Raw genomic sequence first — 13,682 nt, forward strand, 5'->3', positions numbered from 1 at the left:
ATAGATAAATTATTATTACTGCTGCTCATGGCTATATAAAATCTAGTGTCTAGCAGAAAACCAACCACTGCCTCATTCTAACACTACATTAGATCACATATTTTAACAAGTGTTAAATTGCTTTTGTGCTTCTACTTTTAAATAGAGACACCTGTATTGCTTATAAATATCAGTCTTTTCTTAATATGAAAGTATTATGACAATTATGAGATTGAACAGATCCTTTTGAATTAAAATCCTAATAAAATATGAAATATGACAAAACACAGAAAAATTTCATAGTGTTCTGAACACCATTTACCTACTAGCAAACTATAGTTACACCTCCAAAAGCATATTATTTTATGGTATAGAAACAGAAAGCATAGCATCCAACTCAGTGAGTTCTGTTTCTGTTTGGATTAATACAGATTTGTACAGCTTTCCTATGCAAAACTAAGCAACTAAATATTGCAGTATACGAGCAAATAAAATGCTGAACCATGAACAAGTCCACTAAGTCATTTTAAGTCATCAGTTAAAAATGTTCTGCAATGATTTTTTTTAGATTATTCTTTACCAACTGTACATAAATAGGAACAACTGAGTTCAGTGGACGTCTGAATCTAATAGCTGTAGGAATTCAGTAGGAAATGAACTGCTAATCCAAAATAGATTTTTTTATTATCAATTTGCTTCTATATTACACATTGTGTAACCACTTTTGTATTGGTACTCCACAAGGCAGAGATGCCAAAACCAGTAGAAATGTGAAAAAATATTACAAGAAGTTGGTTTCACATGTGTTTTGTTCAATGTATGTACTTAAATTTTAGAACACATTGACTTTACTCCCAAAGCTCATATGCTTCTTTTCACTTCACCCTTCAATGCTTCCAAAATTCTCAAGACTACACCAAATATCAGGGACCAAAGAACTGATATTTTATTTCTGTAATCTGAAAACTAAAGCTATCATCATTTATCTATCATCGTCACACAATTTCTGATCAAACACAACAAATTGTCTTACTACCTTTTCACTATTTTTAGAAACCTCTAGTTAATGAAACCTCCAGTTAATGAAACTGCTGGAATTGAAACAATTTCATTTTTGCGTGTTCAGCATCAAATTATTAATCTTGTTAAAAAAACCCAAACAATTAAAAAAACCAAACCTCCAAAAAAACCCTACAAAACCACACAAAAAAAACCCCATTCATCTCCATTAATTCTCCTTCAGAGTCCCTCAAACATTTTACATTTTCTACTGCCACCAACTTATTTTTTAGCCTTCAAACATTTCTATAATTGTACGCAGTACAATTTGGGGCATTTCAAAATGCCCCAAATTTTCTTGAGCTGATATGGTTAAGAAATTTCCCCTATTCATCTTGTAAAATGCATTTAGCCATAGTTGTGCCTAAAATGTAAATTTATAACCAACTCTCATGGCTTAAGGGTAGCTAACCTTTTCATTTCTAATGGCTTTATGGTCAGAAGCTACATGTGGTAAGATGAACAGGAAAAGGACTTAAATATCCAGAATGTTAAAAAATTAATCAAGACTGAAAGGAGAGTTACTTATGGAAGCAAAGGTAAATAACATCACACTTCCAACATATAAACAAAAGCGAACTACAAAGATGACTGCACACTTCTGAAGAATGAATTAAGTATTTTACTGAAAGACAGAGATACCCCTATTAGAAATAATTTCTTTTCCCCAGTGCTTACAAAGGAAGTGAGGCAGATGTCAGAAACCAAAATTAATTTACCAAGGAGAAGAAATACTGAAGGAAACCACTCACACCAAGGAAGACTTGAAGAAATTAGACCATGCAAAGGCTGCCAAAAACTCCAGGACCAGATGGGATGCAGCCTGCATTTCTAAGGGAAGGAGCAAATCGCATGGAAGAACCATTAGCAGATATATTTAGAAAGCATGTGAGAACAGGAGAATTACTGATGAACTGAAGAGAGGCAAATGTAGCACCCATGCCATACTCTTCATTATAAGCAGCAGCAACAATACTGGAACTGTGACAATTTCCTATTGCATGGTACTGTGCTAGGAATAGCTGCTGCCATGGCAACACGATGCAATGGGAGCAGATGGGAAGTAGAAAGGTCTGTTTAAGGGTAATTAAGATGTGCTTGTTTAGGAAGAGGCAAGTGTTATGCCCCAGCAGGCTTTGTCTGCTCTTCAGAAAAAGCTGCTTGTGGTCTTTTAAACTTTTGCCACTGGGGATAATAATTAGCAGATGGATTCTCAACAAAGCAGTCTAGATTCTGATTTGGGTGACAGCTGGTGGCAGCTGGGCCCAGGAACAGGCACCCCTAGTAGACAGGGCAACAGAGAGATGCAGACGGATAAACCAAGACAAGAAAAAGCTGTATGAAGAGTTAAGCTGTAGGGGTCACAGACTGTTCATTCTAAATGGATGCTTCACTCTGTGACACCTTATCTCCCCCTTTATACAGATTTCTTTGGCTCACTTGCTGTTTTCATCTCAAGTGTTGGTTCTTTCTCTCCCAGTTCACAGCTCTACCAGGTCATTCTCCTTTTTTTTTTTTCTTCTTCCTCTTCTATCAGGTATACTGCAATGAAATGGCACACCCAATTTTCTAGCAACCAGCAGTTTCACTGAAGTGCAACACTTACTTAACACATTTCCGGTGGAAGACTGGAGAAATGTTAGACCAAAAGCTTAAATAAGAGAAAACAAATCAATAACAGTGTCTCAAACTAAGAAAGATTCAGAAAAGGCACATTACTGAAAGAAAATAAAACAAACCCCTCAGATTTAAGGCACAAACATTTATCAAGACGATTCCAACAGAAAAGCTCATCACATTTGACAGACTACTTTCTAGCCTCCCAAAGTTACTCCCTCTCTAGGAAAAACTCTATTTGTGATCCCTGCATAACATCAGAGAAGGCCTCAGAAGGCTATCAGAAAAAGCGTCAGATGACATCCAGACACTGTAGTGCTTTAGCCTAAGAATAAAAATTAAGCTTAACTACATTATTATAGTTTCAGAGAAAACATAATTTATCATAGTTGTAAAGCATAGTAAATAAAATACCGTATGTGATTAACTTCTACAGACTGATCATAAATATCAAAATTGAAGCTGGACTGCTCAAGTGTGGACGATAACATCTATTTTCTGAATAACAGCACAAAGATTAATAGGGCACATTTCTGTATATGCACATCAAAAATTACATCTTTTATAAACACCTTTGAAATGTATTTTCTGAGAAATGCTCCAGTAAAATCTGATCACTTGAATTCACTGAAAAACAAAACACAAACTTCAGCACAACTACAGCCAAAACTAGTCACTAAATATAGCATATCTATATAAAATATTTTTAATTTTTACCTAGTTATGGTATTCATCAAGGTAACTGACGTAATAAACCACTAAGAAATTCCTATTTGTTTCTTATACGCTTGGTTATATCTTCAAATATTTGGAAATGAAAATTTATGCACATAGAACATAAGAATACCCTAGTGAAAAGGAAAGAATAAACACCGTGGTTGTCCTGTTACTACTGAAACTTTAACTGCTTCCAGAAGCTGAAGAAAAAAACATGAATGACCTACAACCAACTTTTGTGGGAATGGATCAATCAGGATGCAGCTAAGAAAACCCAAAGCAGGCCTGTTCAGTTCTGTTCCAATTATCTCCTATTCCTCTTCAGCTGCTCTTTTCATTAAAGTCTCCAATCCAAGAACAGGATTCAGTGAAGTGCCCTCCTTGGAGCATGTAAACACTTACTGACACAAACTGCACATTAGAAGGCATAAAGAGATCCACAGCTTCTGCCATGGGTGCTGGAATATAGCAGATAAATGGCAAGTACACATATTTCTCTCAAGAAGCCTCCCATAGACCACCAGCACAGTTACCAGAACCAGGACAGGAAAGGTACATATATCCTTGAAAGCACATATGGAAGGAATGAATAAATGACAGCTACTGGCTGACTGAAAAGGGCCCCAGATCTGATAGTCACTAGTCTGGTTTGGTCAAAAAATTTTTGTTTTGTTTTTTTAAGAGAATTTACTACCAAAAAAAAAAAAAAAAGCATTCAGGTTTGACTACTCTGAGAATCTGCTTGGAATAAATAACAAACCGAAGCAGCTTTGACAGTGTTGCAAATGGAGTGACACATTTCACTTTTAAGAGAGAAGTAGCTATATGTCAATTGATATAAAAAGAGTGATTTAGCAAAGTTTAATAATAAACAACAGTGGTTTAATCAGATTAAATGGTAAAGTACACTTAAGCATTTACTGCACAGGGGCAGGGTCAGACAGAACTGTCAGAGGACCCTCCTGTTGAATCATGAGGTTCATAGAATCATAGAATAGTTAGGGTTGGAAAGGACCTTAAGATCATCTAGTTCCAACCCACCTGCCATGGGCAGGGACACCTCACACTAAACCGTATCACCCAAGGCTTCATCCAACATGGTCTTGAACACTGCCAGGGATGGAGCATTCAAAATCTCTCTGGGTAACCCATTCCAGTACCTCACCACCCTCACAGTAAAAAATTTCTTCCTTATATCCAATCTAAATCTCTGCTGTTTAAGTTTCAACCCGTTACACCTTGTCCTATCACTACAGTCCCTAATGAATAGTCTCTCCCCAGCATCCCTATAGGCCCCCTTCAGATACTGGAAGGCTGCTATGAGGTCTCCACGCAGCCTTCTCTTCTCCAGGCTGAACAGACCCAACTTTCTCAGCCTGTCTTCATAGGGGAGGTGCTCCAGTCTCCTGATCATCCTCGTGGCCCTCCTCTGGACTTGTTCCAACAGTTCCATGTCCTTTTTATGTTGAGGACACCAGAACTGAACACAATACTCCAAGTGAGGTCTCACAAGAGCAGAGTAGAGGGGTAGGATCACATCCTTTGACCTGCTGGTCACGCTTCTTTTGATACAGCCCAGAATATAGTTGGCTTTTTTAAGTCAGGATTAATTAGTTATAGTGCTTATAGCACTATATTTAAAAATCACAATGAAAAAAACTGAGATTCAATTGTGTGATTTCTTATTGACATACTTTTCGTTCACTTCTCTCTGCTCATGTAGGTCCTGTTCTTCTCAACAGCGTCTGAACTCAGACTCCCTCACATTGCTCAACTCACATTTTAATTATTCTTTTATGTCCCAGCCCTATGCCTTTCTCTTTCCCTTAATTTATCATTCAGCTCCTCTGAATTTGAGGATTTTCCTTCCATGATCCTAGAAAAGAGGTTAAAGAAAGACATTCTGTTCTCAATTTCAAAGCCTGGGTTCACACTTCAGTCCACACCAGCTCTGAGCAAAATTTAAAGCTTTTTATTAAAAGAGCTACTTTATGAACCAGTATGGGATTTGTTTCACAAGCTGAAGCTATTATAACTTTCCAAGCTTCTTTCTGAAAGCAAGAAATACTCAGTATTTAATCATATCCCAGTTTATCAGAAACTTTGCAAAACTCCAGTATTTAAGATGTAGTTGTTTTTCACCCCGTGCTTTGTTAACCTCTGAACTAATGCTTCAGCCTCAAAGATGACTGTCTAATAAATAGCAGGGCTCCTAATGAACATCCTGATCAATAAATGCAAAGAATACAGATGCCGAAATGATATTGCAGTGATTAAGGGATTTGATCTGTTAAAGCAGAGTGATACTCTGCATCTCATCTCAACATCTCACACATATCAAAGTCAACAATGACATACAAGGTGATGGATACCTTTAGTCTCTGCCATTCTCTCAAGGTGTGCATTTTTAAACATTTCTCTTACAGTCTTTACCTATATATGCTAGTATTATCTCTCCACTACATAGATTCTATTTATTCCAGCTACCAAAACCAATTCTCTGCAAGGACAGTGACAGACAATGAAGGAGATGGACAGAGGGGATGGACACAGAATGGGACAACACCACCATTTCTATTTATTTATTTATTAAAATTCAAAAATTTCAATCAGATTTCAACTGAAAGGAAGCTACATGTCTCACCACTTAAACTACTCTAGGATCTAAGGCTAAGTAGCACGGCCAGGAAGATGTCAACATGCCACATCATTGAGAAGAATATGGAAAATTCCCTATACATTATTTCTATACACTTCAGGTATGTTTCCTGTATTTTGGTTATTTCTGCTATATGCAGAAATTATACCTGGTGATGGGAGGTAATTAATGAGGAAACATTTGGGCCAGTTTTACATATCTATGCATCCTGTAGTGCAAGTGTATATGAGATGTACTTACAATTAGCAGTAATTTCTTTTTTTACAACAGGTATAGATCTTTTTCTACAGACTTTTACTGAAGAAACTGATTTAAGTCTGGTATTCAAATAGCTCCAGTTTTTCACAGGACTTCTACAAAGAAAATATCTCATTTTGCAACAAACTACCAATCTGATCCAACATGAGTATTTTCTACAGTCAGTTCAGTATTTGACTGATTCTTACCACAGGTGCAGTCTGAAACCTCGCACAGCAGTTCAAGTTCAACCTTGTGCCTGATGTGCAGATTGAACTGCTCCTATTAAGGATGAGTTCTGTTTTGTTTTTCCTAATCCTATCTGCCTATAAAAACAAAATCCAAACACCCTCCCCCTCCTCCCCCCAAAAAAAACCCACCACCAAACCCAAAGGCCTAAAGTAATGAAGAAATGGTTCATTGAAGGGATAAAGGATTGAAACACTATCCCCTTCCATTTAAGCCAAAAGAAAGAAAACAGAAAGCATCCTGAAAGCCAAATGTACAGACCAGATTTTTGAGCCTTTATAACCAGGTTAGTAGCTAAAGATGTATGCACAGATTTGCATGTTCACTGATGCATGGAACTGTACCTGGAATGCAGATTTACATAGGAAATTGCTTTTAAGTAGCTGACTAATCAGGATCACTTATCTGTAAGAAAAATTGCATTGTGTTCACTGGTTTTCACAGACTTCTGATCCTTGGGAAAAAAAAAAATTGAATCTATCAGGTTTTTGTAAAAGCTTCAGTTAGAAATGTTAAAATATTTTTCACCCAAATGCCAGGTGGCAAAAGAGAGGCTTTCTACTCAGTTAAGAGGCTGAATTAATCTCCTTAGCACAAACAGATTAACAATTCCAATAGACTATAACAGAAAACTAATGTCATTGCAGTTCAAAGTTTTGCACAAGGTAGTTCAACCTCAGTTTTCAGATACCTCCATAAACTACAACGAAGAAATTCCTATTTTAACTTTAAGCAGTGGTACTGACACATCTAGTTTCCAACAAGTGAGTCTTGAAAGATTTCCCCAAAGCACTACAAATTCTCTGAGAGCTTGTAATTAAAAATAGAGAAAGCTTAATGAGGAAATACCCCAAATATAAGGAAAATACAGTTCAAAATTAATGCATAAGCAATTTAAAGATCTCCTTTGCCCAACTGTGTCTCCTCTGACAAATTTAAAACCAGGTTTGATGACACCGAATTCTTTGTATATATAAAGAATTTTGGCAACATAAGCAACTGATGACTAGGTGGTGACCACTAACATTCAGATAAACTAACAAAATCTGGTGAAGCCTTCAGATAATTAAGCTATGCAAAGACACTTTAGCATGGGGCTTCTATGTGTAATTAAATTTCTGCATATTAATATCACAGTAAAATTTTCTTAGTACATACACATTTGTAAATCTTTTATTGAATGTGTATTACGGAACACCACTCATGCTATTGTCTTTTAAATACATGACTATTCTATTTTGACTTTGGTCCCAAGATGCATGTAACCACCCACTCATTGCTATAGCAATACTACATAATACATTTCTGATAAGTTACAGTCAGAAGTTAATAGTTTATGAACTATTATTTGTGTTTATTGCTTCAACTGCCTCTTTATGCCTGCAGAAAATAATACATTCATAAAGAAAAGACACTGCACCTGTGAAAAAAAGGTGCATGAATATAGCATTGACCAAACCAGAATCAGCAGTATGAGGAGTCTGATCCTGGCCCCAGCTAAGCACCACACAGCTGCTTGCTCACTCCTGCCTCCAGCAGGACAGGAAGGGAATTAGAAGAGCAAAAGTGAAACAGCTTGTGGGATGAAGACAGTTTAGAACAAGCAAAGAGGAAGGAAAAATCCCAAAGAACAAAGAAAGTGATGCACAGTGGGGAAAAGAGAAAGCGCTGATACTGTGTACATTCTGCTCAGCAATAGTAAAAACACTGGTGTTATCAACCTTGTTTTAGTCACAAATCCAAAATATACAGGAAGCTAACACCTTATGAATATTATTAGAGTTTTACCAGTTTTCAGAGTGTCTCAGATGGCATACCATTTAATTTTTTAAAGCATTATTCATGGCTTCAAATTATAAAGATATCTTTCTTTTTGTTACCATTGCCTGCAATGCCAGGTTTTGTAACATTGCAACAAAAAGACATATATATTGTAATTGATTACATAGTTGTTCATAATACTATAAACTTGGTTAAAAGTTACTTTTTGACCGTGTGTTTTGCATATATATTGTATAAGCAGATCACAGGAAATATGACTCATTAGCACATTTTCACAACTGCCTATTTACATTTCACTGAATGAATTGATATCTGAAAGATTGGCTGAAGCTACAATACGTGAGTGCTCAGGAATTAAAGCTAAGTCTTAATAGACCTGAATAATATTTCTGAAGCATGAATACTATTTATTCCAATGATGTAAGCAGCCATCAGAGTTGCTTAGAAGCAGCTATTCTGAGAAGTATTAGTTTTAGCTAGATTTCACCATTGTACAAGCACTCAATTCAGAGGAATTATTTTGTTTTTTATACAGAGTTCATCTGTTGGTAAACACATTAACCAGTAAATCAATACAAACTCCATCTCTGTCCTTCCTTTATGAAAAGTGAATTATGGAAAGAGACAGAAAGAAAAATATACATGAGAAGCTCTGACACTACTGCTTTAGTTAATAATCTTAAAAGATATACCTGAAGTTCTAGTTATGCTTATTCTTACTAATATCAGTCTTTCCATTTAATACTTTCTGCTACATGCTTTTCTCTTGAGACTATCTTTAGTATTAACTATGGTACAAATGTTACAGATGTTACTATATTACCACATGCACACTTTTTCAAACACAGTATTTACCTGCTAATACATCCTCACTGACACAGTCATCTCACCTCTTTAATGAGACTGATTTGAATCTAATATTGCTTAATAGGTTAATTGAAACTATTAACATGCATATACAAAGCATAAGTTACTTTTCATTACTATGTTACTACACTAATCTCACAACAGAATATACATAATGTAGCTAAAAAATGTTCTGCAGCCAAAGAACAGCTACTGATTTGGAATATTTTTCTTGCCATCCAGATATTTTGTTACAAAACATTTCTTTGAGGTGCAATCTTGGGCAAGTTAAATTAAATGCAAAGATAAATGGAGACAGTCTGCCTGCCTAGAACAACAGTGACAGGCTACGCACTTTTTAAGTTCAGTATTAATTTTAAAAAATACATTAACAAACAAATTATTGAAATTCATAACATTTCATGACTGTTAATACAAGCCACACTGTATATCTACAAAGCAAAAATTCTCACTATTTTCAGTCATTTTTATTCCAGACCAACAACTACAATATGACTGTTGCCTTTCTTTAAACATACACATTTATCAAAATGTTTATAATACCAGTTTTTACATCTGAATTAAACCATATGTTATTACTTTTTAAGAGAGCTAGAACTGTGACAATATCAAGGAAGTGGCAGTAGATATCTGCACTCCTCAATACATAATGAATATTACAGCTCTCCGAAGACAAGTACAGATAGAAGAAAAATATTATAATCATATTTATGATATATGATATATAATCTAGTTTATTACATAAATAGTTTATATAATATATAGCTTATGTAATACAACCTCAAAGTTCCAAAATTTTTGTCCTAAGTGTTTATAAATGTTAGGATACATAACAGCACTAGAAAATATCCCCAGAAACTATCAGGCTTGTACACAAACATGAAACCACTGGGAGATAACTTAGCTAGAGTCTGCATAACACTATTAAAGCCACACTGCCACTCACCACAAGTGAAAGGGGCCTCTTCCATGAAACAACACCGATCAATCCTGACAACAGCACCTGTAATAAGGAGAGCAGAGGACCAAAGACAAGAGGTTTATACCAGTATCATTAAAAAAAAAAAAGTATTAAGATGAAGCTGAATGAACACACAGCCCTAATGCATACCTCCAGAGTGCTGGAAACCAACTGCTAAAAAGACAGTTTTCATTTTATTCTCAATAAGAAATAAGCACAAGTACTACTAAGCTGTTTTTAAAACAAATCTCAATCCAGCTGCAAGATACCATTAGCTATGATCAGATCACAATAAGCCTTCAAACATCTTTTCTCCCAGTCCCAAATATTATCAACACTAAAGGAGAATAAATGCTTAGGGTAAATCTTGTGGTCTCTTAGCATCAATAAAAATTAGCACGCAAAAAGGGGAGTAAAAACAGGACAATCACAGAATCAGCCAGGGTACCCAGCTAAATGAGCAGAAGGGCTTCTTGATTTTGTTCCACCCACCCAACCACATTACATGATCTTATGTTTGAAAAAGCACACATACAAACATTTAAAACCTGTATTTAACATTACCCCCTCTGCTTCAAGCCAAAAGCAAGCAGGATTCAGACACTGATACATCTAAAGCTGATCTCAGGTACTTTGAAAATAACATGCAAGTTACAGTTGAGACACCATAAGCATCAAAAACTGTTGAAGAGAGGGGTAAATAGAGAAACTGGAGTGACGGACTGAGGGATATTGACCCTGGGGTGGACAAGAAAGGTGGAAAGGAAGCTTTTCATTACTGATTATTTTTGATTAAATATTCTAAACCTCAAAGCAGTCTTCCAATATATGAAAGGGGCCTTCATGGATGCCAGAGGGCCTCTTCATCAGGAACAGTAGTGACAAGACAAGGGGTTAAGGGTTTCAACAGAAGTTAAGGTTAGATATAAGGAAGAACTTTTTTACTGTGAGGGTGGTGAGGCACTTGAACAGGTTGCCCATAGAAGTGGTAAATGCTCCATCCGTGGCAGAGTTCAAGATCAAGCTGCACAAGGCCTTGGGCAACACCGTACAGTGCAAGGTGTCCCACCCACGGTTAGGGGGGTTGGAACTAGATGGCCCTTTCCAACCCTAACCATTCTATGATTCTATGAAACTAGAACAGAAATAAAAAACAGAGAAAAGAATGTATGATGTATTTATTTCATGGGTCTGAGTGTCATTTTTTCACCTCAAATGTGTAAAAGAATTTGCCTAACTTGTGTACTTTGACCAGTTACCATTCACACCATGTCATACTTTATTAACAATCTTTCAGGTATAATAGAGCATAATAATTAAAACCACATCCATACCTAGCCACTACAGATGCAGGGTGCACTGTACTGAGAACCAGGATGGAAACTGTGTGTCTGCTAATGCCTGGTGTGAACTGGGGAGAGAGAGCTGTTGGTTATATGGAGAAGTTGGATTGTGGAGTACCCAGTTTAAGTTTTTAAGTTTTCACTATGTCTAGCCTGTGGACATTCATACTGTGAGCATGTTTCAACCTTGTAATATTGACAGCTGCTGCAGTTGTTGAAAACATTATTCAGGAAGGCAGCATGTCAGAAAATGCACATTTGATATTTTCTTTATCAGCTATACCATTAAAAAAAGAACAACCAAAACTCAGCAGATTTTTCATAGTAAAAATCTAAATATTAGTTTTTAAGCCAAGTATAAATGCAACAGATGAGAAGGCATAAACACAAAGTAAAAAGTGAATCAAAATTAGGATATGGATACCAAAGACTATGCAGATAATCTCTACACACAAATGTGTATAGTTCGTATTCTACAGCATTTCCTACAGCACAAAAGCTACATACTTCTTCATGTTGACCAAGCCAGAGAAAAGCTGAGAAATCCATTTTTGCAGTTAATTAAATTTGCTCACATGGCTCTGTTAGCTTATTATTGCTGTATGAGAACTTGTCTCTGGGCTGATAATTCTGTAATGTGAAAACTGCACTCAAGAAGATAAAAATGACAGGATTAGCTAGTTTATCTGCAGGCTATATAGCAACATCTTCTCAATTAAATAAATGGGATGACTGAAATTGTGAGGTTATTAAAGAAAACCCTTTAGGAAAAACAAGCAATTGCCTCCCAAACAGAGCCTGTATTGATACATAAAATACTCATACATAAGCCAGTACTTCTCAGTCACCAAGTCATGTGTAGAGGCAAACTACTCTAATGTGCTACCTAAGAGTAGCAAATCCTTACTTTCGCTTACTGTGGCTATTTCCATGAGTTAAACCCCTCATCCTCCTGCCTGATATGTCCGCAGCATTGTGCATCCCTGAAGATGCAAGGAGAGAGCTGATCCCTTTTGTTCAGCTGACATACAACAGTGACATTTACAGAGGTCTTGCAAGATCAAAGAGTTATATGCGTTTTTTGTTGGCAGTATAGTTTGATTTCAGACCCTGCGTAGCACATTTATCTAATATATTGGACCTAACTTCAATCAGCTGAATTGCAGTGACACCCTGCCCCATATAATAATCAAAATAAATCAAAGCTACTAAAAACATGTTCAAAAATGTAGATTTGCCCACTTCCTTAGGCAGAATTGCTACAGATATATGTACTTGCAGACTATAAAAGAGCTGATTCACAGAGAAAAGAATAAATAGAATACATTAGTGTTGACTTCTGCAGCATTAAAATGCGGGAACATTAGTTATGAACACCTTTCAACATGCATATGAAAACTCCATTATCATTAATGCAAGCTGTGCTCATGCATGAAAAAGAGGCATTTACTTTAATAGGCACATACTGAGGCAGGACAAAAACAGAAGATAAAAATTAATTTCCAGTACAAGGACTGCAAACAAAGTATTTTTTAAAAAAAGTCCCTGATGGTGTCTTTTCCAGCATTTTAAACCCTTCACACTCAGATAACTTTCTACAAATTTAGAGGGCTCAGATTCTGGGGACGGATCAGATGATGCTGTCTCTCAATATATCTTAACCTTTCCAAGTCTTCAACTCCAAAATGGTTACTGTACATAATACACTCTCCAGTATACTTCTTTCAACTTCTTTTCTGAACTACACAGAACATTTATATAAATATTAATTTAACCAAAACCACATTGAACATAGTGAAACACTGGGAAAAGCCATCTATAGCAACATAAAATCACTGATGTTTTAAGTATTAATTTAATATAGCAAATTATCTTTTTTCTCTGTACAACTTGGGATCTTGCAATGCTTTTCTATCTAGAGCATATGAGTTACAGGAAACTCCAGGTTTTATTGTCTATTCTTATTCCAGCTTTCTTGCTCAGGCTGATTCACCGTGTATCAAGCCATCTGCTACTTTTCTGCAAATTTTTGGGTTCCTCTCTTTTTCAGCTTAATATTAAATTAAGCATACAAGTTGTTCACATTAATTGCTGAAATTCCATCTTAGCCTTCTTCTAAGGTAGTAAATAATGCAAATACTGGCTATCCTTAGTTCCTATGTTATCTGAATAAACAGAATCCACAGCATAGCACATCCAATCTACCTGCATT

General features: G+C 36.0%; 1 protein-coding gene across 2 annotated transcripts in view; it reads right to left on the reverse strand.

Moving 5' to 3' along the window:
* Positions 1 to 13,682, reverse strand: part of ENTREP2 (endosomal transmembrane epsin interactor 2) — a 115,856-nt gene that overhangs the window by 62,408 nt on the left and 39,766 nt on the right. Inside the window, exons 1-2 of one of the 2 annotated variants that reach the window (XM_031045973.1) lie at positions 11,462 to 11,598; positions 10,113 to 10,169 (exon numbers count right to left, since the gene is read on the reverse strand). Coding sequence is in view for 1 of the 2 variants with exons in the window: in XM_005145674.3 (XP_005145731.2) it covers positions 10,113 to 10,169 (57 nt within the window). In the remaining variant the exon portion in view is untranslated. Of the gene's footprint in view, positions 1 to 10,112; positions 10,170 to 11,461; positions 11,599 to 13,682 lie in introns of those variants that run through there. The other variant, XM_005145674.3, reaches the window with a different exon arrangement.

This window comes from Melopsittacus undulatus, chromosome 9 (genome assembly GCF_012275295.1).
Source record: "Melopsittacus undulatus isolate bMelUnd1 chromosome 9, bMelUnd1.mat.Z, whole genome shotgun sequence".
Taxonomy (NCBI): Eukaryota; Metazoa; Chordata; class Aves; order Psittaciformes; family Psittaculidae; genus Melopsittacus; species Melopsittacus undulatus.